Consider the following 26,507-nt stretch of genomic DNA (forward strand, 5'->3'; position numbering starts at 1 on the left):
ACGTATTCAAAACCCATGATACTGACTACTTCTAATGTCACAGTGTTAGTTGCAGTGTCAAGAGCATATATGAGGTGATGGAGAAAAATAATGAGGCTGGCAACACTGTGAGCACTCTGGCAATGTTGTGTTGTTCTACTTTTGTAGACCAGTGTGCTCATCTCTTCCACATGCTCAGTCCAAATTTCAGCTCTGTAGAGTCTTCACATGAATTTTGAGAGTGCCATTAGTGAAGCTGTGTTTTCATTGTGTGGTACAAAAATGGAACAGAGAAATTTAGAGTCACATTATGCCATCAAGTTTTGTGTCAAACTAGGGAAATCCATGAGTGTGACCTTTAAAAAGCTGAGGCAAGCCTTTGGGGAACATTTCTTATTAAGAGCACAAGTTTTTTTCTGGCATAAATAATTTTTGGAAGGCCGAGATCACATTGAAGATTAACCTCACTCAGGGAGACCTTCAATTTCAAAAGCAGATGAAAATGTCAAACATATGTATGCTCTTGTTAGATCAGACTGATGTTTAACAATAAGATTGATAGGTGGCCTGTTAAATTTAAACACTTTCACCACATATCAAAAGTTGTCCAAAGTTTTGCACATACAAAAGATTTGTACCAAAATAGTGCTGGAAAACCTCACAACTGAGCAGATGGACAGTTGATCTTCTTGAGAGGACTTCCAATGGCTGTGAATGGTTCAGTCATGTGATCACAGGTGATGAATCCTAGAGATTTTTTAGTATGATCCTGAGATAAAGTGGCAAAGTGAGGAATGGCACACTGAGACATCTTCTTGACTGAAAAAAGGTTGAATGAGCAAATCTAAAGTTCAAGACAATGCTGATTTCCTTTTATGACAGTAGGGGTATCACACGTGAAGAATTTGTTCCTCCAAGAAAAACTGTCGAGCAAGTGTTTTACGAAGATGTCCTTGAAAGGCTCAGGAAAATGGTGAATCAAGTTAGACTGGACACTGCAGACAAATGGATGCTGCACCATGACAACACCCCATACCACATAGCCTCTTCCATCAAAGAATATTTCACCTCAAAAGACATACCTGTTGTTCCACAGCCACCCTATTCACCTGGTCAGAGTCCTTGTGACTTTTTTCTTTTCCCAGAATTGAAAAATGTCATAAAAGGAGTCATTTTGGACTCTGGAGAACATCTAAGACAATGTGACCAACATATTAAAGGCCCACCAATTGAACCCTTTGAGAGCTGTTACCAAGACTGGGAATAATGATAAAAGGAACTACTTTGAAAGGGACAACAATGTTGTATGAAAAAAGTACAATAAAATCTTTCGTGGATAAAAAACCATTCTTGTTGCTTTTCTCACATACCTAGTAAAAATGTGTCTTATCATTGCCAGCAACTACAGCGTCTACTTTGCTTGTTCATATTCTGACCTAGATTTTCTGTTGCTGTATTTACCTTACAGATTCAGAATTTGAACTGAGTTTTAAAGTAAGTTAATCTTTTCAGTAAATTTTGCCTCTAATTGTGTATTGAAATCCTATTTTTTAAGAGATATCGATACAATATTTGAAAGTGCAATAATGATGTATGTATTGAATTTGACATTTTTTCCGAATTTTCAGGTATGCCATAATGACATTGTTGTAGTCAATGTCCTGAATTCTTTTGATAATGAGGGTTCTGTGATACATTGGCATGGTCTACGGCAACGTGGAAGACAATATATGGATGGTGTTCCTTACATCACACAATGTCCTATTCAGCCATATAATGAATTTCAATACAGTTTTAAGGCTGATGTTGCAGGAACTCATCTTTGGCATGCACACATAGGTAAATTATCATAAAATGTATAACAAGAATGGGAATTCCTTGATGGAACAGTATGTAAAATAAGGGAAAAGCAACCACTCATCTATAGCAGACTGATATGTGGCACATAGAAGTACGTAAGAGAAAACAGTATTCACACTAGCTTTCAAGCTGTTTCTCTTTGTCTATCAAAAATACTTGCATTCACACCCACAACTACACAGACATCCAATTACACATTCATGCCCTCAGTGATTATTGATTATTGAGAGCAGTTGCCTGGGCAGGTGGAGGTGGATAGTGGATAGGGAACATTGCATAAGGCAAGGAGGGGGTAGTGTGTAGTGTGAGGAAGATGTTTCAATGGATGACTCAGCAGCTGCACAGCAAGATGAAAAGAGTTCAGGGAATAGAGCCTGTATGAGATAGTGGGGTGAAGGATGGGAGGGTGGAAGGAAGAGGTGGAAAGAAGAGGGAAGTGGAGATGAAGTCTGAGACAGGAAAAAAGGGTGTGGTGGAAAAGGGGGAGGGAGGGAGAGGGAGGAGGGAAAGAGGGGGGAGAAAGAGAGAGAATATCCACATCTGGGGAGAGGGGGAGGGGGGAGTGGCAGAATGGAGAGTGGTGGGAGAAGGCAATACATGATCTGGACAGGGAAGGAGTGGTGTTGACAGAAAAGAAAAGGAACAGATATACTGAGACAGTGGAAAACAGGTTAGCTGAGAGTTAGGCCAGGAGGATAGTGAGAGGGCAGAATGAACTTTAGTGACAGTTTCCACCTTCACAGTCCAGAGAAACCTGTGATGAAAGGTAGTATCCAAATGGTCCACATAGTGAAGCAGTTGTTGAAATAATTTGTGTTGTGATGTGCAACATTTTTGGAACTGGATCATTAAGATTGCAGTTAGCTACAGTTTGCCAGCGGCCATTTGTGTGAGTAGACTGTTGGTTACATGGTATGTCCACATGGAATACTCTACAGTACTTGCAGCATAACTGATATACAACATGGCTGCTTTCACATGTGGCTCTGCATTTTATTGGGAAGGGAATGACTATGACTGGAGCACAGTAGGACGTGGTGGATGACTGTGTGAGACAGGTCTTGCACCTTGATTGATCATAAGGAAATGATCCATTGAATGCAGGACTGGGAGCAGGATTCGAACAGGGATGGGGAAGGATATTCTGTAGATTGGTTGGGTAGGAGTTTTTGGTAGAATATCCCCCATCTCCCCACCTCAGTGCATGACAAGAGGTACATTGTGTTTATATTGTCATTTGCTTCCATATCTTTTTAATGGTGTGTAATCAGAAGGTGAAACTGAATAATATAGTGCAGTATTTAAATCTTTTTGCTTTGGAGAATTAAGACTGCAAAAAATTGACATGGGAGACTGACACTAATATGTTATTCAGTTTTCTAAGGCCATGGTGACAATGGGTGATCAGACGAGTGCCAATCAGTTGCTTGTTAATGGGTTTACTGGTGTCAGAGGAGAAGATAGCATGGATATCTGTTTATGGATGAGCTGAATTGTCTGTCAATAAAGGCTCTGGTAAGGTTATCAGTATATTTCAACAACTCCTGCATTTCACTACAGATGCAGCATCCATGGGTGACAAGGCTGTAATGAAGAGACTTTATGGAACAGATGACAGCCATCATAGTGGACGTATTATTAGTGATTGGTGCACTTGATATGACCATATGTATTTATGGAGCCATCTGAGAGGCAGAGATCAACATCTAGAAAGGTGGCTTATTGAGCTGAGAAGGACCAGTGAAGCAGATTTGGAAGTAAGTATTGAGGTTATGGAGGAACAATTAGAGAATGTCCCTGCCATGACTCCAGATCATGTAAATGTCATCACTGAATCAGAACCAGACAAGAGATTTTAGGTGTTGACTGCATAAGAAAGATTCTTCCAGATGCCCATAAATAAGTTGGTATTGGATGGTGCCATGCAAGTAGCCATGGCAGTACCAGACTTCTTTATTGTTTTGGCCTTCATATGTGAAATATTTGTGGGTCAGAATGTGGTTGGCCAGGAGTATTAGGAAGAGGTGGTGTGTTTGGTGTCAGGAGGGTGGTGGAGAAAGTTGTGCTCCTTAACCACATGACCATGGGCATGGGGATGTTGGTTTATAAGAACAGCTCAGCCACAGTGACAAACAAGTGGTCTGTTGATAATGGAACAGAACTTTGGAAAGGCAGTGAAGGAAGTATATTGTGTCTTGAATATATGCTGTGAGATTACTGACAATAATTTGGAGATGTTCATCAACAGAGGCAGAGGTTCATGCTGTAGCAGAATTGTTCCCAGCTGCAATGGGACAAACAGTAGGGAAACGTAAGATTGGGTTTGTGGTGTTGGGGGAGATAATAGCTGACTTTTTTTTTTTTTAATTTTTTTTTCAGCATTCTTTATCTGAGAGAAAATTTATGGTTTAATTGGTTTTTGAAGGATCATGTATTTATCACCAATGAACTGCAAAATATATCACAACGCTGAGTTATATTTCAGAGGGACAAAACATGACATTGTATATGATTAATGTAACTTGAAAGAAAAATATCTTTAGTATGAGACCATGTGGTAATTCTAGTGTAAACTGCTAGGTGATACTGAAACAATACATTTTGACAGGAAAAAGAGGCACTTTACATTAACACAATGAGGAGTCAAATTTATGGAAACCAATGTAGGGAGAGAGACCCTACATTAAAAAATGTGGCATATTATATTTAGACAAAAACTAATTGAATTAAAGAGAATTAGTAGACAAAGAGAGAGCACATTTATAGAAAGAAACACCGACTGAATACACATTTATACAAAGAAAACATAAATTACATGCACTGATAATCGGTAGTGATGATGAGTGGACTTTGTTTTGTCACATATTAAGTTTGAAGATGAGAAAAGACAAAATTACAGTTGAGGACATGAGATATGCTTTTAAATTGGGAGAGATGAAACACTTTCACTGATAAGTAAAGTACATCACTTTTGCTGGGTGTGGGAAGGTGGGAGGATTGTGGCAGCGACAGAGGGTGTGGGTGTTGTGATGGGTGCCAGCAGTCATGAGTTGCAGAAGGCAGCATCCAGTTGAATCTTCAAGAAACATCTCCCAGTACTTCCTGTGCCATTTTGGGCTCTTATGCTCTTCCCACAAACCAATCAAGTAGCTCACTTTGTCTGCATGTGGTTCGGTGAAAAGGGCATGAGCTGTTGTCACGAGTGTCCACATTGTGGCAATCTGCTTTGGCATCAGAAAAGTTTTAGCAACAGGGACAGAGAGTGGCATGACTGAAAAGGTTCAGTCATCAGTTCTACTAATATGGGCTACCATTCTTTTGCTGCTTTGCCTCCATGAAAGGTGGTGCTCTAACATGTCCTTTCACTGCAAGTTTGTAGTTCTCTGATTTTTGCAGGTTGATCTGTGCCATCTTTTCTTTTGTGGGTACAGTTTTTTGTACTACCTTGCACCACTAGTACTTGGCATAGGCTGGCATGGCATGTTCTGAGAACTCCTCCCAGCCCTGTGGTCAATTCAGAACTCAAAGTTTTATCTCAGTTTTGCTTTTGCTAGTGTTCCCCCTTAGTGTGACATATTTTCCATGTTGTCCTATGGTCTGGATTAGACACAGTGAGAAGCGTGTAGCTCTTTTCTTGTATCAGCTGTCTGATGCACTGCAATTTAAAAGGGATGTGGCTGATGATGACAGGTGCTTCTTCTGACTGCAGTTGTTGTCCTCTGAGCAGGCTGCTTGCAAGGGCACCCACATGATGGTTTGTAGGGGCGAGAAGGGGGTGGGGCAGGAGGAGTGAGGGGTGAAAACCTTGTGATATGAAGAATTTATAATATTTTGGAAGATGAATGGCAACTTGTAAGTAGCTATAAAAAAGTTCCAGTTCCAATCCTGTCAAAAACCTGGATAATACTGACTTTTAAATAATTTTCTTGAAAGAAAAGCAACTGACTACATTATATTTCTTCCTGTCTCTGAGATGTGGCACAGCATCCCTTGCCCCCAGGTATGGTCACCCTTTGCTGCTCATTATGCAGGCTGCCCACACGACAATGAGCATTGTACCATAGTGCCACACAGCATGTCAGAAAATATAACATTGCTTTAGGGTATTAAAGATGCTCAGAAAACTTAAAAGTCGATTTTATCGAGAATTTTTTACAGTTACATTGAACTACTTAGTTTAATTGATATTTGAGTTCTGAACTTCAGCTATTTACCATATATATAAAAAAAACTACAAAAATCTGATTGATGCGTGGTCTCCTTGTTAGTCTGTATGCTGTATTAATAACAAATTAGTACGCTGCATTAATAACAAGTGAGCACACTAGACATCTGTATGAGAGTTGTGTTTGTGTGTGTTTGTGTGAATGTATGTATGGTTTTTATTTCAGAAGAACTGTTTGTCAGAAATGTTAGATGAGTAGCAGTAGTTTTATTGTGCCTGTCTTGATTCAACACCTCCTCTATGTGGTGGGTAGCAAACTATCCTTTTCATACAGTTGTTGTTACAACACTCCTTAATTATTTGTCTTTGAAGCAGCCAAAATTTAACCTTGTAAATAAAAAGGAAAACTCCAAGTCTGGATAAAACTGCTGCTTTCTAAGTTTCTTAAACTTGAATTGGTAGCCTAACATTTATTTGATTAAACTGATGCTAATGAAAGTTTCTTCCATGATGATGGATGTGTGGAACAGGATCTGCTTGCTTGCACACCTTTTACTTTCCCCTCCTTGGGGAAGTGTATGGAGGAGTTTATAGCCTGTTGGCTTTTACACCACAATGTGTGTTGTGAGTGTGTGATTATCTTTGATTGTTTTGGCTGTCTGTGGATTGTTGTGGTGTTCTGGTGGATCTAGTACTTGCCTGAGGTTGGCGAGATGTTGGGTATTTTAAGGACTGAGGATTGGTATTAGGATTGGAGAGTTTTGGGATTTTTCTCTTTGACTTAGACATCGAAGATTGTCATGGGGCATTTGTGCTTATCGTGGGAGATGTCATACTGACCTAAGGAGTGGATGAGGTTATTTCCAGATCTGGAAGAGCTCTCGTAGAAAGCCCTTGCCAGATCTTGGAATCTTTCTTTGAGGAGTGGGATTTTGGCAGCGGCATGCAGATCGCTGGTGGGGAATCCCATGGGTAGGTGCAGTGCCCTCCTGAGGGAGCTGTTCTGCAGCCTCTGGAGTTTGTCCAGATGCTGCTTTGCCACATATCCCCAGACAGGGCATGCATACTCCATTCCTGGCCATATAAGGGCCTGATAGATGTTAAATCCTACAGAGCAGGAAGGGAGCTGGTTGTGTTGAGGACTGGGTATAGGATGGACATTCTGGCACAGACCTTCCTGTGGATCTTGTCTATATGGGGTTTCCACGTTAGTCTCAAGTCCGAGGTTATGCCAAGATACTTGGCGGATCTGTGCCAGGGGGGTTGGGATCCATGTAGGTGCAGGTGAAGGTGGGGGCAGGGGGGGGGGGGGTGTTGAGGGCGTCCACGTCTCCTGAGTCTCCAGGTGATCAGCATAGCCTATGTCTTTTCAGGATTCATGGTGATGTGCCAGCAATGGGCCCAGGTTTCTGTGTTATCTAGAACTCTTTTTAGCCTATGAATGACCAGGTTCTTATTCACATTACGAGTGTAAAAGGTGGTGTCGTCAGCGTATTGTGCAGGGGGGCCGTGGGAGTGTCCGCACTGTACAGACTGTACAAAACGGGCCCCAGGACTGATCCCTGTGACATCCCAGCAGGAATATGCCTTTTGATGGAGGTGGCTATTTCTACCTTGACAGAGAAGGTTCTATTCATGAGATAGCTCTGGATTAACCTGGCTACGCTCCCAGGGAACCCCTGTGTGTATAACTTGTATAGTAGCCCTTTATGCCATACTGAGTCGAAGGCTTTGACTGCATCAAGTAGCACCATCCCACAGTAGCCTCTGTGGTTGAAGCCCTCTTTGGCTGCTTCTTCCAGTCTCATGATCTGTTGTGGGGCGGAGTGCTTCTGTTGAAATCCGAATTGGAAATCTGTCAAAAGTCGCTCATTGGTGATGTGGTCTCGTATGGGAATAAGCAGGAGACACTCATAGATCTTGCTGAGATTTGGCAAGAGGCTAATCAGCCTGTAGTGCGGCAGGAATAAAGGGTCTTTCCCTGGTTGGGGCTAGTGAGGGCTGTGTCTAACACGTTGGGCCTACCTCAATTTTTTGGAAAATGTGTGGGCTCGACCGGATCCCATGTTTCGAAGTGGTGGTCACGCGCTAGTCGTTGCAGTTCGACGCCTTCTCTGGAGGTTACTCTAGAGTTCCAGTCAGGGTGTTTGGCATTGAAGTCACCCCCTATTATGAGTTTGCCTTCAATTTGCCCTAGAGCAGCTATGTCTCCCTCGTCTATCTCATCTTGTTGGAGTTGGCAGATTGCAACAATTGTTAGGGGTCCGATGGCAGTGGTTACTTCTACGGCCACTGCTTTGATTTTATTGGTAGCTGATATGAATGCCTGATGGTGGGAGATCCCTCTTTTTATGTACATGACCACTCTTCCGCCTTGGGTTGGCCTATCTTTATGGTAGCTAGGGTCTACAATCCGTTCATCATAAGAGTAAATCTGACATTATTAAACACAAATGCTATGACTGGTCAGAAGCCGATGCACACGTACACTGGTGTTGTTACGCTCTTGGAAGTAGGTTCTATTTGTGTATTAGATATCTTATTACTAAATTACGTTAAATGGAACTTTAGATATTCAAATGTATTAACAGCCATCAACATTTTTCTTCATCATGCTTTAGCTATGTACTTTTTATTTCAAAAATTGAGTACAGTCACACCCTCTACAGCATTGTGCTCCAATTGTTGCACTGTTAATGTGCAGTATCAAAATGGCTGAGGTTGCTTTCTGTTCCATAGTGAAACATGCACTTGGAACATGGTTAAAATGTGCCAAGAAATAAGCTGTTCTTAACATTTTTCATAAATTTATGAAGATAATCAGCTCTGAAGTTTTCACTGCGTGATATATAATGCAGTTGAGTATGAAATCCACCACGAACACGAGGTGCAGTTGGTAGTGCAATGGGATCTGAAATGGTATTCGTGTGTTGGTTCGAATCTCTCCAGTAGCTGGCTTCCCCCCACCCCCCCACCCCCCTACCCCGCCCTCTTGCCCCCCCCCCCCCCCACCCTTCGCGTTCAATTTGAGATACCTACATCCCATAGTTATAAAAACTTATCATCATTTTTTTATGAATAATGGACATCTTCTTGTTTCTAATTACATATTGGACGTGAAATTCCTGTTTGCATTTCAAATACAAATTCTTAAATACCAATGTTTTATGAAAAACTGTTCTTAAAAGTTGTTTAAATTAAGAAAACATAGAATTTAATTTTTTAAGGCAAAAATGAGAAATTACTATGTCCATCGATTTATACCACAGAGGTAGATAAGTATCGTAGAAACATGCAAAACAATCATTTTGACAGCATCGAGCACATCATACAAATAGTGCATTTTTACATTTGCTACTGTACCATTAAGCTGCCAAACATACTAGAACTAATGCACACTGCTTTTTCACACATCACTGCTGAACGCTGGTGGGATACAGAATGGCTCGTCATAAAAGAAGAAGAGAAAATGCTGCACCTGGTTGACTTCGTGGATTCTGTTGTTGATAGCCTCATTATCAATGTAGCAGGTGACACTTCCAGAACTGAAATATATTTCTCAGATTCGGATATGGAAGGAGCTAAGAGATTACCAGATGACTGACTTTAAGTAATACCTTCAGTGGCGTCAATACTTAACTACATGGTGAAATGCTTCAGTACTCTCTTACATTACACACAGCTTATGCATAAAAGTTACCCTGTGGTTAAGTCAGGAACTTTCATCACTCTTGTTTTTAATTACAATAGTATGTCAGCTAAAAATGATATCATGCTCCAGTTTTTGTCTAGTCATCTAAGGAGCATATTGTGGGAGATTTGCAGTGTATTATTTCATTCTGCTTAAAAATTAAATGACATTCAAAGCTGTATTGCTCCTCTCCTCATCTATTTCTACGTGCGAACTACAGCTGGCCACGTCACTGCACAAACTGACTGGCCAGTGCTGTCCTAGTTAAATATGCCAGTAGAGCTGTTGCCCCGTATTATCGCTAAGTTGATGTGCGCGTAACGCACCACACAAAACGTACCCTTATTATCTTACTTAACAGTATTCGAGACAGCTTGGCTGCAGTTCCACGTGAAACGGAAACCCAATGAGGTTCCAGCAAACACGGAAAAATATATAGAGCAATGTGTACATCACGTTTATTCTTATGATGAACGGATTATAGCACACATTGATGCCAGGACAGGATGTATACACTCCAGGACAATCAAGAAATAAGAAAACACATGGGTAAAATTTGTCTGGGAGAAAACCATGAAAAACTGGGGAATTTTTTAGAATTCCAGGAATTTTTTATTACCTTTTCCTAGACCTCTCCTTTTCCTTCACCGTTCTTCCTTTCCCCTTCAACCCTTCTGCCTGAAGAACGAGCCAGTGGCTCCGAAAGCTTGCCAATCACAACAGTCTTTTATGCGTGCGTTCTGTCGCTGCTTGGTGAGTAGTTTTTTTATCTATCCAATTATATAATTTAATCAATAATTGATCATTTTTTTGTTATATTGATATTGGTGCCATCATGTCTATTATTGTTCAAATATGGGAGTGAGTTTTGTCACTGTTGCAAAAATATTAATTGTGCATATTAAGATTTTAGTTTAACTCTGGGCTGAACTGACAAACTGAGCAAAATGCTGTTTTTTATTCACTTCAAGTACTTAACACTTTTTCATTATTTACTGTAATAGCATCACCCATCTATCACTAGTTTAAATAAAGTTATTTAAAAACTAAACCATATAACTGTAATCCATGGGTCTTCAGCATATTTAATCAGGGATAATATCTAATGGCCAAAAGTACTACTCATCTATAATGTTAACTATTGTTTATAAAGTTTAATTAATTTTATCAAATATCTACTGCAAGAACCATATACTGCCAAAACATAACCATCAATACATATACTTTATCTGACTAGCAATAGACTCATAAATAAAACATAACTGTTTAACTCTATGCAATCAAATAGCACAATAGCAACTGGTGTAAACTTAGAAGAGACACAGGAGACTCTCATATGGGTAAATGAATGTGGATGTATAACACAGTTAATCACTTTAGCTGTCTGCCCTGTTAACTTGGTGTTTAGTACATTTGACTGCCACGCAGCAAACCCAAGTTCAATTCACGCCTGGGTCAGAGATTTACTCTGCTTGGTGATTGGGCAGTGCGCATGTGAGCATTTGCAAGTGCACACGTCTACACACACACACACACGCACACACACACGCACACATGTGTGCCCACACACACACACACATGCACGCACCTGTGCCTCTAAGTAATGCTAGCTGGACATACAAGGCAGGGATTGCAGTTCAGCAGTTTGGTTGATGGAGCAGAGGTGGGTAGCAGAAGAGGAAGGCTGGAGGCAGGAAGAATCATTGGGAGTGAATAATGAATAGCTCAGAGGGAGACACTGGTTTGCTGGCTACGAATGTGGCAGGGAGGGGTGGCAGGTACATGGGCTAGGCATGTGGTGCTCAGTGCCAGAGCCGGTGGGGAGTAGTGCATAATGAAGGTGATGTGGAGGAGGAGATAGGACAGAGGAAGGGGAAACTGTTGGGTGGATGGTTTGGTGACAGCATGTTAATGGAGATTAAGGCCTCCGGGGTTATGGCAACAAAGGATGTATTGCAAGGACAACTCCCAGCTGTATAGTTCAGAAAAAGTGGTGGCAGAGTGGAGGATACAAATGGCGTGGGCTGTGAAGCAGCCATTGAAATTGAACATGTTGTGCCACCAGGTGGTCAGCTTTGTTCTTGGCCACAGTTTGATAGTGGCCTCTCATTCTGCCAGACAGTTTGTTGGTTGTCATGGCTGCTTTCACACAATTAATGATCTTAGTGAGGTTTACTCTTTTTTGCGTATGATTATCATGCTGCTTTATTATTGTTACTTTTTTCATGACATCTTTTTCTTAACAATCTATGCAAAAAATATTTGCTGTTGCCTTCATTCCAAATAGGAAGCACAGAAATAGGAAAGCACATATTTTTAACTGACATTAACAGATGTACTCAGATTTTTAATACTTATGTTGTTATTAAAGCCCCCTTTATACTGCTTCTGTCATATAATTGTGCTCCATATAATGTCCACAGTTAGTGTCAGTCTCCCATGTCAATTTTTTGCAGTCTTAATTCTCCAAAGCAAAAAGATTTAAATACTGCACTATATTATTCAGTTTCACCTTCTGATTACACACCATTAAAAAGATATGGAAGCAAATGACAATATAAACACAATGTGCATTCACACTTCACTCTAGATGAGGCACATCAAGCATATAGGAAACAGGTAGGAGCATATTTATTGCAGCCCAATGTCATCCATCACAGCTGCAGGGGAAATGGAGACACTGGGCAGGATGAATGAGTCCCAGGGGCTGAAGTGGCAGTATCAGCTGCAGCAAACTATGGGATGTTTAATGTCTCATGAATACACAAATAGGGTGAGTTCTTGGTAATCATCACTTAAATGAAAATATTGAGAAAGACCAAATCTAAATGTTACTAATTAAAAAGTACAGTTTTAAATTTTAGGATGCATATTGCAATTTGCTGGAAAACAGTGGAGGATGTGCAGTCCACTGCATTGAGCCACCCCCAGTATAGAGTTGTATAGTATTAGTGGTTATGAAGTGATGTGAGAATGAAGTAGAATGCCAAAAATTTCAATCACATCACATTGTCTTCAAATAAAAATGAAACCTTTGGAAAAATAGAATATAAATACTAATTAACAGAGATGGCAACAGATTTTAAGAGTGTGCTGAGATGAATAACAACAGAGTTGTGGAGGAAGTCATTATTTGGACTTGGATAGAATGACAGTGGAGTCATCAGCAAATATATAATTTCATACAGAAACATATATAAGTCTGAAACATAATGAAGTATGGAATGCTAGCAATTACAAATGTAACACTATAGTAATAACAGTACCATCTGAATCCTTCCCCCAAACACAAACTTCTATGAATTACATAAATGAGAGTTGCCCATGCTTCACATCCTACAATCCCATAATCCTCCGGGCCTCAATCTCTGCTAGACCCCCTACAATGTTCCCTTTTAAATATATGTGTGTTTAGAGTAAGATTTGTTATCTTGCAGTTCTGAAATGCTGCACCTGTAAAATAACTTTCTTCATGGACTGTGTTGGCAGAACTCTACTGAACTTGTCACTGGTACAGTTATTCTTGTGCTGAAGTCATTGAATCTTCGAGCAATTTCGAATTTCTATGAAGGAATAAAATGTACTTCTTTTTCACAAATGTTTATATTGTATCTCAATGTACAATCACTTATTGTAAGTCAGTGGTTAACAACAGGGAAATATTGTCCAAATACAAAATTTTAAGATCATAGATTCGACTAATAACAAGACAGTTCTCTAAACATCTTCTGTTCTGCCACGACATCATCCATCATTGTCACAATGCATGCATTTATTCAATGGTCCAATGTGGTAGTCAGAACTGAGACACCAACTTCACATAGGTAATACAATTCATGGTAATAATGCGATCACAGTCCCGCTTTGAAGACACATGGTGTCCATCCACATAAGCACACAAAACAGATCACAAAAACCCACAAAGAAGCTTTCCATTCTTAAATACCAAATTATTTTATGGTTTCATCTATTGCAGCCATCATTTGTTGGCTATGTATACAAAGGGTACATATCACTCTGACAGAGTCATATGTTACACCATGTCCTGCACCACAACCACCTCTTCCCGCTGCCCCAAGACCCTGACTTCACTCATCTTGAACTCACACTCTCCTATCTGTAGTCTCCCTCGTCTTCTGCTGTATCTGCCCCTCATAATCTGATCCTCCACATCACTGTGCTCTGCCCACAACTCCTCCTGTCTATGGCCATAACAAGCTCATGAGTGCCACACTCTAGTCCAATTTGTTTTCTGTCTCTCCCTCTGAGTTAAGCCTCCTCCTGCTGCTCCCTGCCTCCTTTCTCTCCTCACATACTCTGTCCAGAACAACCTTTCACCCAGTTGAGTTGCAGTGCTGGCTCAATGTAGCCAGCTGCAACAATAGCTGAAGAGTTGTATATTTGTTTGTGTGTACTCTATAGATCTGAAGAAGGCTTCATCTGAAAGCTAGCAATGTTTAGATTCTTGTTTATGTGCTTATTGATGACTCAGCATGTCAACCGTTTAGTGTATTGTTACTTTGATTCATACAGTATTTATATTCTACCAGAGCCTTTCCATTATTACACTGTAGCAGTTACAGTGGCTACAAAATCACTTATTGGATATAATTTCCTGATAAAATGTAATTTTCATTTTTATTTTGCTTGTTTAATGAACTGAATCATTTTTTAAAGTTTCTGCTACAGTGTTCACACCACTTTTGTTAAATAATTTTTGTTAGCTGTATTACACTCATTAGCAACTGAATTAGAAACACACATTACCATTACAGTTGCAACACCATAAAGGTGCCATACAAAAAACCTCAGATTGGTATAAAGTGTACTACAAGCTTGAATATGCAAATGATAAGCATTATAGAACAACCATACAATGTGGGTAGGAGTTCTGTCATACACATTCTGTATATAAGGAAATATTATCCAACAGGTTTCTCATTGAGTAATCTCAATTAAAAGTTAGTTACAGTATTTGTGAAAAGATTGTGTTAAGTGTCATGTAAGAAGGATAAATGTCTACCAGCAAGTGTCAAACTTTGACAGTAGCAGAATTGTGAAGTGTTGAGAGCGCTGTTTATTAGTTCACGATGTTGCTGCTCACACTGTTTGGGATCTAATGACTGTTATGTCAATAAGGAAGTGAAGTATTCAGGAGGGCCATACTCAATGTCATTCAGGAGCTCTATAGCCAAGTCACACATGACTTTCATCCAAGAGGGTGATAGATTGTCCACCCAGTGGTACAGGATAATAAACTACTGCATGTACATTGAATCAGGAAATGGGCTCATTTGCAGCAAGATAAATATCCGTTGTCTGGAGCACAACTGACTGCCAGCATGGAAACCACTATTCTGGCTTCCATTGACATGGCAGTAGGGAGAGAAGTACCAGCAGTCTTGTGGTACATGACATGCTGGACACAACTCGTCTTTTCAGTCTTTGTTCTGTGTACAGCATTATAATGGATTTAGCCATGTGTGGAGTCTCCAATGAGAATGAATCCTGACAGATTTTATCCTGCAGTAACAAAAGGATATGTAAAACCTTTTAAAAATACTACACAATTTCCATGTCAGTGTGTGTAAGTAAATGGTGTAAAATTGATGCTGAACTTTTTGATACCACTATAGCAGCAGTGTTTACCATTTGTACTACGCCATGTTTGGGAAGTTATTACTAATTTCACCCTCAGCGCCTGTACTGATATTCATGTCTCCATAGATTTCTTTTTCCAGAGTTTCAGATTATTTGTTGAAGAAAGTTTCCAGATTATCACTAGGTGAACAGTATATGCACAGAAGAGTTAGCTTTTTATGGATGCCTAGCTTTGTTAGTTCAGCATCTGATAATTGAAAGTGTTTATCTACATTAACTGGTATAAAATGTGTGCCACTTCTGATATAAAGACATGGTTCTCCACCCTTTAAGGCAGTTCTGCAGCAACAACTTGTACTTTCATATTAATAGTGGAAATGGAAAACTTTATAAATGCCAAATCCAACAATTGTCAGGTGAATTAAAAACAATGTATTTCTGTTTGTGCATGAATGATTTGTATCTAAAAAACCAGAGAAGGGATTCTGCTCAATGCAAAAAATAATGGGATAATTTAGAACATAAATACTTTAATAAGAATGTTGTAAGTGCCTTACCAGTAAACTGACTGGTCCTCGGTGCCAATAAGAAAATTTTTATAAGCTGACTCTTGCAAAGAAAAAAACACAACTGGCATCCATAAACAATGCTGCTTATTTGCACAAATAGTGCTGTTGCCATCTTCAGATTGTGGAATGTCAGAACTGGTATTCGCTGCTGGAGAGTACTTATCCAGGGCACCAATTTTGTGAATGTGTTCTGTCAGTCTTATGTTTATAATTACCTCCACCTTTAAATTTTATCTTTCTGCACTTGTGCCACTCCTAGCAGTTGTGATCCTGTTATGCAGGGCCACTCATAACTATATTGAACTTTTTCACCATCTGCAGGAAAGTGCTGTGATAATGGAGGATTATGTTTGTTACCTACTACACTCCTGGAAATTGAAATAAGAACACCGTGAATTCATTGTCCCAGGAAGGGGAAACTTTATTGACACATTCCTGGGGTCAGATACATCACATGATCACACTGACAGACCCACAGGCACATAGACACAGGCAACAGAGCATGCACAATGTCGGCACTAGTACAGTGTATATCCACCTTTCGCAGCAATGCAGGCTGCTATTCTCCCATGGAGACGATCGTAGAGATGCTGGATGTAGTCCTGTGGAACGGCTTGCCATGCCATTTCCACCTGGCGCCTCAGTTGGACCAGCGTTCGTGCTGGACGTGCAGACCGCGTGAGACGACGCTTCATCCAGTCCCAAACATGCTCAATGGGGGACAGATCCGGAGATCTTGCTGACCAGAGTAGTTGACTTACACCTTCTAGAGCACGTTGGGTGGCACGGAATACATGCGGACGTGCATTGTCCTGTTGGAACAGCAAGTTCCCTTGCCGGTCTAGGAATGGTAGAACGATGGGTTCGATGACGGTTTGGATGTACCGTGCACTATTCAGTGTCCCCTCGACGATCACCAGTGGTGTACGGCCAGTGTAGGAGATCGCTCCCCACACCATGATGCCGGGTGTTGGCCCTGTGTGCCTCGGTCGTATGCAGTCCTGATAGTGGCGCTCACCTGCACGGCGCCAAACACGCATACGATCATCATTGGCACCAAGGCAGAAGTGACTCTCATCACTGAAGACGACACGTCTCCATTCGTCCCTCCATTCACGCCTGTCGCAACACGACTGGAGGCGGGCTGCACGATGTTGGGGCATGAGCGGAAGACAGCCTAACGGTGTGCGGGACCGTAGCCCAGCTTCATGGAGACGGTTGCGAATGGTCCTCGCCGATACCCCAGGAGCAACAGTGTCCCTAATTTGCTGGGAAGTGGCGGTGCGGTCCCCTACGGCACTGCGTAGGATCCTACGGTCTTGGCGTGCATCCGTGCGTCGCTGCGGTCCGGTCCCAGGTCGACGGGCACGTGCACCTTCCGCCGACCACTGGCGACAACATCGATGTACTGTGGAGACCTCACGCCCCACGTGTTGAGCAATTCGGCGGTACGTCCACCCGGCCTCCCGCATGCCCACTATACGCCCTCGCTCAAAGTCCGTCAAGTGCACATACGGTTCACGTCCACGCTGTCGCGGCATGCTACCAGTGTTAAAGACTGCGATGGAGCTCCGTATGCCATGGCAAACTGGCTGACACTGACGGCGGCGGTGCACAAATGCTACGTAGCTAGCGCCATTCGACAGGCAACACCGCAGTCCCTGGTGTGTCCGCTGTGCCGTGCGTGTGATCATTGCTTGTACAGCCCTCTCGCAGTGTCCGGAGCAAGTATGGTGGGTCTGACACATCGGTGTCAATGTGTTCTTTTTTCCATTTCCAGGAGTGTAGTTACAAAATCATTTAACCACTTCTTTTCAAAATCCTTCTGTATCTAACAGACATCAAAATACTTTCAACATATCAATTAAATATTCACATTTAAGCTCTTAATAACAAAACTGATCAGACAGATCATTAGTAACCCAAAGTCAAGAAGTAAGTCAGTAATTAATTACATAATTCCACACAGTCTTATTTTGTTTTTTCTTTCTGGAACAGTAGCCACTATCCTCCTGACCTCCTCTTCAATGGTGTCCATGGCAATGCCAAGTCATGACATCTAGGTGTAAATCGCTCCTTACTCACCAGTAAAATACTCACACTCCTTCATGCCTTGTAGCTGTACTGTGCTTGCATTTGCATTTTGTATCTGCACTTAAATAAAAAATGTGCCAACAGTGTGCAGTCTTTCCTGTACCACTACTACCAAAAATTAAGGTTTCTCCTTGACCATCTTCCATTGGCACAGTAGAAAGGAAGTTGGCCATGTTGCTACCTTGACTAGCTACATGTACCGCCACAATGGCTCTTCATGATTATATCAGATTTTTTATTGTTTACATCAGTTCTTGGTCGATTTTTCTCAAAAACTAATGTAAACAACAAAAGATATAATATAAATGTATACAGTGATCTGAATATGAACATGTCAGTTTGAAACCGATAAAGGAACTATTTGTGTAAATAAATAGCAATGATAACAGTGGCTGGTTGCTGTTTTCTTCTTTACAAGAATCAACTTGTGTTTTGTACACAGTCACCATCTCAAAAATGCCAGTTTTGGACAAAACAACAGGAAGAAGCTTTTTGTTTCAAGTGCCACTGATACTGAGGTACTACATTTTATACAAGTACAGAAATGCAGCATTAGGTTTTCAACTAGTAGAACTATAGACAACAAAAACCATTACTCATACCTTTTAAATTTTGGAACTGGAGAGGGAAGCACAGTCTGGCACAAAGGCCATGCACCATGTACTAATGTATGTTTTAAAGATTTCTCCATTGTTTGACATCTGGATCAAGTCTATGGACATGCTACAGAGTACCAAGACCATAATACCACTGAAAATGCTTTTTTGAAAAACAGAAACTTAGAACATTTTCCATTTCCACATTTAATATGACAATAGCACTATATGCTCTAATTCAGTGTCTCTACAATATTGCTGAGTATGCATACCACTGTGCTGTTTAAAGACTGCAATTCAGCTTCAGATAGGTGTCCCTTATTTTTAACAGACTGCATGTTTTGTTGAACAACAGATAATTCTGGGCAAAATTCTGTGGTGTTTGTCCTTATAATTTCTTTTTCACTCTGACAACTGGTGAGTGGACATCAGGTGTGATATTTTCTGTTGTATGTGTGCACAATGAAAAAAATTTCTTACCATTGAGAGGAGTTTAAGGGAGGCCAGCCTCTTGCTATGATTTATCCAAAATAAAGCTAGTTGTCCTACCCATGACAACTGGCATTTGATCATGTGTGGCCCCATGCCCACCTGTTGAACTCCAACTAACTGACCTCATTAAACTCCCCTTACCAGTCTGCTTGAGGTGCAGACCATACCTAAAGTAACCCTGTCTCCTGATAGTCCCCACTGGAGCCAGTGTAGTGTGTGCCTGGTCAGCAGTCATCAGCATCATTTCCAGCTTCACACTGACTCACTCACTACACAGTACTGACAAGACAAGTCTGATCATGGCAGGGAACAGTTCAACCACGCACAGATAGTTTGGGAAGCTATCTTGCTCAGGTCCCTTTTCAAGCTGTCTCCTGTCCCACACATTATTATTGTATGATCTTCTTCTGTGAAATCCTTGCAAAAATACCTTAATCCCTCAATCATTTTATTCAGCCTAGAACTTGGCTCGAAAATGCTGGTAAACTGTTAATCTTCCCTGAATTTGTCCTGCAATTGAGGGCCCATCCCTGCTGTAATGGCTACCTAGTGGTAGAACTCCCTTCTTCCTACCTCTTTTGGTATTACTAGGATTCCTACATATGGGCAGAGTCTGCTGCACATTTACTACTTCTGCACCATCCTTAGGCTCCTCTCCCCTCAATTCTGGCAGCTGCAACCTGTTACTTTTGTAAGCACACCAAAGTCTCAGACCATGTCTTCCTCTTCCTCCTCCTAGCCTTCCTACCACCTGCCAATTTCCAACCACCCCCTCACCACTGCCTTCCTACATCTCACTAGTTCTTTCCTAGCTTGTTCCAAATGTGCCTGAAGGGCAGAGATCATCCTTTTTTGCTCCTCTATCAATCTATTCTTGACAGATACTGTATTTTGCTGTTTAAAGAGAGATATTCAGTAGTGATGTAGCCAGAGTTCTCCCCACTACATTCCCCCACCCCCACCCCACCCACCCCCACCCCCCTCCCACTCTTCCCAGTGAAACCATTTGCCGCAGCCCCAACAATATATCTCACTGCTCACTTCCCTTTGGCAACTCCCACAGTTTTCATTCATTGTCAAACAAAATAACTTTGGAAAAGAAAAAACACAAAATACATCAAACTAAAGAATATTAAGAAATATATTATTTTTATTCTACTATAAAATTGCATAAATTTGTGATAATGTGTTAACTTTGGAACAAATCTGAGTCCAGTAATGTTAAATGTAAGTAAGTAAACAAAGGGAATTGTATCGGTTGGTAGGAATGAGTGAAATTACTGCAGTGATTCCTATTCAAAATATCTACAAAATGGCATTAAATAATCAAGGAACATGCACTTTACGTCAGAAGTCAGTAATCCTTCCAACAGATGTAAGTCTATAATGAATGTAGTGACAACAGACAGGACAACAGGCCATAGAAGGGCTATAAATTATCAGTCTCAGTGTAGTAGAGAATGTAGGGACAAATAGTTCCAGAGAAAATCAGAGCAGTGTGTCTCACACACTTCTACTTCTGAAAGTGAGTAAATTACATATCTCAAAAATGAAAGCTTATCTGGATTTGATAGTGTTTCCAACAGAATATTAAAGACTTTTTCCCACACAATAAGTACTGTCTTTTCTGAAATGCACAATGCATCACTAACTCTGGGCATTTTTTCAGAAAAATTGTTATACCACTGTTAGACCTCTCAGAAGGGAAGGTGAGATGTGAGATGACAATAACCTTTGACCTGTTACACTACTAACATTTTCCTTCAAAATTTTTGAGAAGGTGGTTATATTAGAATAATGTTCCACCTGAGCAACAAGAATCTACTCAGTAAATATGGATTTCAGATGAGTTGCTCATGTGCAAATGCTACTTACATATTCACTTACCAAATTCTATAGGAATTAAACAAAAAAAAATAAAAATAGTGCTGGTTGGTATTTTCTGTGACCTCTCTAAGGCTTTGACTGCTTATTACGAAACTATCCTAGATAAACTGGTGTTTTATGGAATTGATGCTACAGCCAACCAACGGATACTGTCATATCTAACCAAAAAAAAAAAAAAAAAAAATAGAAAGTTGTACTTAATAACTGAAGGAGGAGAGATTTTTCTGATTAGGGTCTTAGGTTGACTATTGTTTCTTGTGCATGTAAATGACCTTTCAGCTAAGAAACAAGTGAATTGGTTCTTTCTGCACATGACACTGGTATTGTACTCAACCCAAACATACACACAGCAACAGAAGAAATGCTAAATAATATTCAGAAAAGTATTATTGACTGGTTTTCTGTAAACAAGCTCAATCTCAATTTCAGAAAGATTCAACATATTCAGTTTCCACATCCAGAGGTGCTACACCAACTATAAATGAAATACACAATGAAGAAGTAATAGATAGGGTGGAAACTTCAAAATTTTTAGGTGTCCATATTGATGAAAACTTAAACTGGGAAATGCACATTTTTGAATCCCTAAATCAACTTAGTTCAGCTACATTTTCACTTTGAATTATTGCAAATCTTGGAGGGAAGCAAATCAATAAGTTAATATATTTAGCATATTATCATTCAGTTATGTCATATGGAACAATGTTCTATGGTAACTTACCTCTTAAGGGAGAAAGTCTTCTTGTTCAAAAACATGCTGTAAGAATAATACATGGTGCTCATGCACTATCATCCTGTAGACATCTGTTCCTGTGAATGATGTAATAAACTATTAGCTGAAAAAATATGTAAATGAATTTGCCATTTTCCATACACAGTTGACAGTAAGAAGGTGTTGAATTTTTGTTATTGCTTCGTAGAACTTTCCTCAGGCAAACTAGAATAACATAATGAATTTTGCAATATATTTTGCTTCTTTGTTGGTACCTCAGTGCTTCTTGCCATCTGTGTTTTTAACCTTTATCTGTGTTTGTGATATCTGCATAACATATCTCTAAATTATTCTGTGGACTCACAACTGTATGTGTTTTCGTATGTGAACACCCTAATGTCTTGATAGAAAGCAACTCGTTTTTAAATGTACAGTTTAGTTTACAGAGATACAAGTAAGACATTAAGATTGTGGTAAATCAAAATAAAACAATTTTTCTTTGACAGGTTTTGAAGAGGCTGATGGGCTCTTTGGAGCTATGGTTATTCGCCAACCTCCATCCAAAGAACTCAATAATTACACCTATGACTATGACCTACCGGAACACACAATTGTTGTTTGGCATTGGTTCAGTCAACCAACAAGGGATGTGGTTAAAACAGCACTGAATAGAAATGAAAGTGTTTTTGGAAATGGCTATATTATAAATGGAAAAGGAAATTTCCTTGATAATGAAAACTTCAGAATGCCAAGAGAGGTGTTTAATGTTTCAGAGGTAAGCCAAAAACATTCCTTGCTTTTAGAAGTTGCCAATTCTCTAAACGCCATTTATGAAATCATACTAAAAGCTTCAAGTAGATACTGTGGCAGGTTGATGACTGTTTTGTATGAGGGTCTTTCAATAATTAAAAAGACAAATTGGTCTGGAGAAAAAAGTGTTTATTTTTGCAAAACAATACTTTTTATACTTTTCAACATAATCCTGTTGAACATTTATGCATTTGTTCCAACAGGCTACAAGCATTTTTATTGTGGCTGCAAAGAACTATTTATCTTGATGTTTGAACCAATTTCCCACAAACTTTTTATGTCCTTGTTGTCCTGGAACCTCTTCCCACGTAATGCTACCTTCAGTGCACCAAACAAATGCAAATCATTAGGTGCTAAATCAGGACTGTAAGGTGAATGAGGCAGTACTTCCCAGCACATTTTGTCGATGGTATCATGGGTTAGTTGAGCAATATGAAGACGTGCATTGTCTTGCTGGAGAATCGTACCTCTCCTCTGAGATCCACGACGTCTCTCTCATGGCTGGCTTCACCTTGTTTAAAGGCAAATCCAAGTAGTATTAGCTGTTCATTGTGTGTTGCTCTTTGAGATAATCACAAAAAAACTGGACCTTCAGCATCTCAAAATGTCATCATGACTTCCTGCTGATACTTGGGTTTTGTATGTTTTATTGTCAGGTGAGTTGGTGTGCTTCCACTCCATGCTTTGTCGTTTTGATTCTGGCTGATAATAGTGAACCCAAGTTTCATCACAAGTTAAAATTTTATTGAGGAAGTGCTCACCTTGTCTTTCATAATGTTCCTTTAGCTCCTGTGCATACTCTCAACCTTGTTTCCTTGTGTAGCCACGTCAACTCCTTTGACACCCATCTTGCACGTTGTGCAGTTCTTCAGCTTGTTACACTTAATGTTATGAACTGTACCAGTACTAACTTGAACCTATCAACTATCATTTCCACAGTCACATGGCGGTCAGCACGAATAATGTCATCAATTAAACTTTCAAGTGAGGGAGTTGAAACTGCAATTGGTTGGCCAGAACGGTGTTCATCAGTCACTGAGTTGTGACTATTTTTAAACTGCTCTACCCACTTGTAAAAATTTGCATGATTCATACAACCTTCACGATAAACTTTAGACATTCTATAGTATATATTCACTGGTTTCTTGCCTTCAGCAAATAAAAAACAAATAACAGAATGTTGTTCAACTAATGTGGGTGTTTCAAGCAGACTCGCCATCTTGAAATGTATTTTTGAGGTTATAAGCAAAACAATGTTCATACATCAGCTGATTAGGGTTCATCCCAGTGATGCCAACTTAAAGCCATAAAAGTACCAAACTTGCCCTACTAACATATTTTCCCCAGACCAATTTGTCTCTGTAATTATTGACTGTCCCTCATAATATGATGAGTTCAAAGGATAGAAATGAGACAGTAAAATAGGTAGTACTCCTAGAGCATGTGAGATTGTAATATTTCTAGCAGTACTATTAAAAGTGGCATTCAAATTGAATCTTTTTAGACATTCTACAACCAAATAATGTCCTCTGAGGCTGTTTATTCATTGAAGTAAGTGAAGACTTTTATACTTCATGTGTTCCAACCAGCATCAAATCAGCCGGAAGCATAAAGCAGGTTTTGTTAAAGTAGACCGATGACATGATTAATAATTCTTTTGCTACAGAAAAAGTCTAAATTGTAAAATTACACAGATAATGTCTTGAAATTATGGCACTAATGAAGAAAATAGCTTGAACAACTACAATGAAGTAAAAGTTATTTTAAAATACAGATATGCATCTGTTCTACTATCCACAATGGCCATTTATATGTAAAATTCTGCATTTGTGTACAACTGATGTTTTGACTACTAATGAATCTAAATTCAACAGAACCACAAGCTGCTGAGAAGATAGTACAATGTGACAAAGTTGTGACCAGTAGATCACAAGAGCCATAAATGTGTTACTTGATGCAAAGATAAAGATTTGCCTGAAACAACATAGATTGTACTTAAAGAGACATGTTTCCAAAACCAGAAATTTCCTTTTTACCCTAAATTATTCCCTTATTCACCATTCTGAAGCACAATCTGCAAATTGAAGGTAATATACAGGGCTACTTCTCTTTAAGGGACAACTAAATGTAACATAATGTGTTACTTAGAAAATCTGCTTCTGTAACTAAATCACAAACTCTGATTTACTACAAACTGGTGGTGGATTATGCAAAAGACAATGACACTTTCTGAAAATTCTCAAAAATGCACATTTATTTGTGTCAATATGTAATGAAGTTCAAGGGTGATGTATTCATTGGCAGAACTGTGACACACAAATGCAGATTCTGCTACAAAATAAATTACATCTCCAAAACACTCGAACTGGTAATTTATGAAAATATAGTTTTGTAAGCTTCCAAAAATTCTCAAAATAACCTATTCCTCACATAATTGTACAATGAAATTACATAACAATTTTAGGCCTATTGTACTCAAAAATTTTAAAAGAACACAATTGAGTTTAGGCTGGCAATTAAAAATAACGGTACAAGTTTATCAGGGCACTCACAAATGTTAGAAATTTCACAATGTATCACAATGCAAACAAGTGTTGATACAGTCAATGAAAGATTATGCAGAATCAATGCGAATAGTAAAATATGTGAATCTAGAACTCTAAATCAGCACACAAACTTGTACACAAGATGACACAAAGGAAAATTCCTAAGTTGGCTTTTACCTATAAATGAATGTGTGTATTGTGCATATTTTCCACCTAGCTGATTCTGTGCACTTCTTCACTTGCATTCTGGATAAGAACACTGGAGCATGAATTTATCTCGATCAAAATCACTAAAATATGCAGCACCAATAAAGTACACCTTTTGTCTGTTGCAGCTAACAATCAATAAGACTTTGCATCTTGAGCATATTTGACATGTGATGGAGATCCTCCACCCCTCCCCCAATAATTGATACACAATGCAGATAACCCCCTCCCCCCATGGTGCCCAGATCGTGTGACAATAGGATTTGCTGCAGCCAGGGCGTCAGGGTCAGCATTTGATGTCGGTTATGGTTTGTCCATGAAGGGCAGTGGAGTGGCAGGTGATTCTGTCCTGTCTGTGGCTGGAGTATCAGACGATCACTAGCATCACCGTAGGCAGTGCCAAACACAAGTTTAAGAAGGTCAACAGAGATTGTTGTTGGGGTAACCAAAACATCAACCTTAAACGTTTTGTCATCTCTGCTGGAGGCTGGACATAGTCCATGATATGGTGGCTGAAGAGGCTTGCAGACAGCATTGTGGTGGGGGCAAAAAAAAAAAAAAAAAAAAAAAAAAAAAAAAAAAAAAAAAATCTTGCTTACATTTGCTGAGTTTGGCAAAGACAAAAGGGTGGTGAGTCTGTAGGTCTCTTGATGCAGTGGGTGGGAGCTGCTGTGAGGAACTCACTGGGCACTAGGTTTTGCTGCTGCCAGGACGTTAGAGTCAGCATTTGATGTCCGTTATGGTTTGTCCATGAAGGGCAGTGGAGTGGCAGGTGCTTCTGTCCTGTCTGTGGCTGGAGTTTCAGATGATCACTAGCATCACCGTAGGGAGTGCCAAACACAAGTTTAAGAAGGTCAACAGAGATTCTTGTTGGGGTATCCAAGACATCAACCTTAAATGTTTTGTCATCTCTGCTGAGGGCTAGACATAGTCCATTATATGGTGGCTGAAGAGGCGTACAGACAGCATTGTGGTGGAAAAAAAGAAAAAGAACTTGCTTACATTTGCAGAGTTCAGCAAAGACAAAAGGGTGGTGAGTCTGTAGGTCTCTTGACACAGTGGGTGGGAGCTCCTGTGAGGAACTCACTGGGCACTCATATTGGTCGGCCATAGACAAGATCTGCTACTGTAGATTTCACATAATCCATGTTGGATGCACAGAGGCCCAGGAGGATGATCGGCTGTGTTTCCAACCAACACTGCAATTCGTGGCAGTGAAAGGGTACCTTCAACAATCAGTACAGACATTCCACTAAACCATTCAGAGCTGGGTGATAAGCTTTGTTTGCATCTGCTGC

The 26,507-nt window shown here is 40.0% G+C and overlaps 1 protein-coding gene across 1 annotated transcript in view; it reads left to right on the top strand.

Moving 5' to 3' along the window:
• Positions 1-26,507, top strand: part of LOC124595895 (laccase-like) — a 250,668-nt gene that overhangs the window by 86,316 nt on the left and 137,845 nt on the right. The window contains exons 4-5 of the mRNA XM_047134802.1: positions 1,608-1,818; positions 22,153-22,421. Of these exons, the coding sequence (XP_046990758.1) occupies positions 1,608-1,818; positions 22,153-22,421 (480 nt within the window). The remainder of the gene's footprint in view (positions 1-1,607; positions 1,819-22,152; positions 22,422-26,507) is intronic.

Source organism: Schistocerca americana, chromosome 2, assembly GCF_021461395.2.
Source record: "Schistocerca americana isolate TAMUIC-IGC-003095 chromosome 2, iqSchAmer2.1, whole genome shotgun sequence".
NCBI lineage: Eukaryota > Metazoa > Arthropoda > Insecta > Orthoptera > Acrididae > Schistocerca > Schistocerca americana.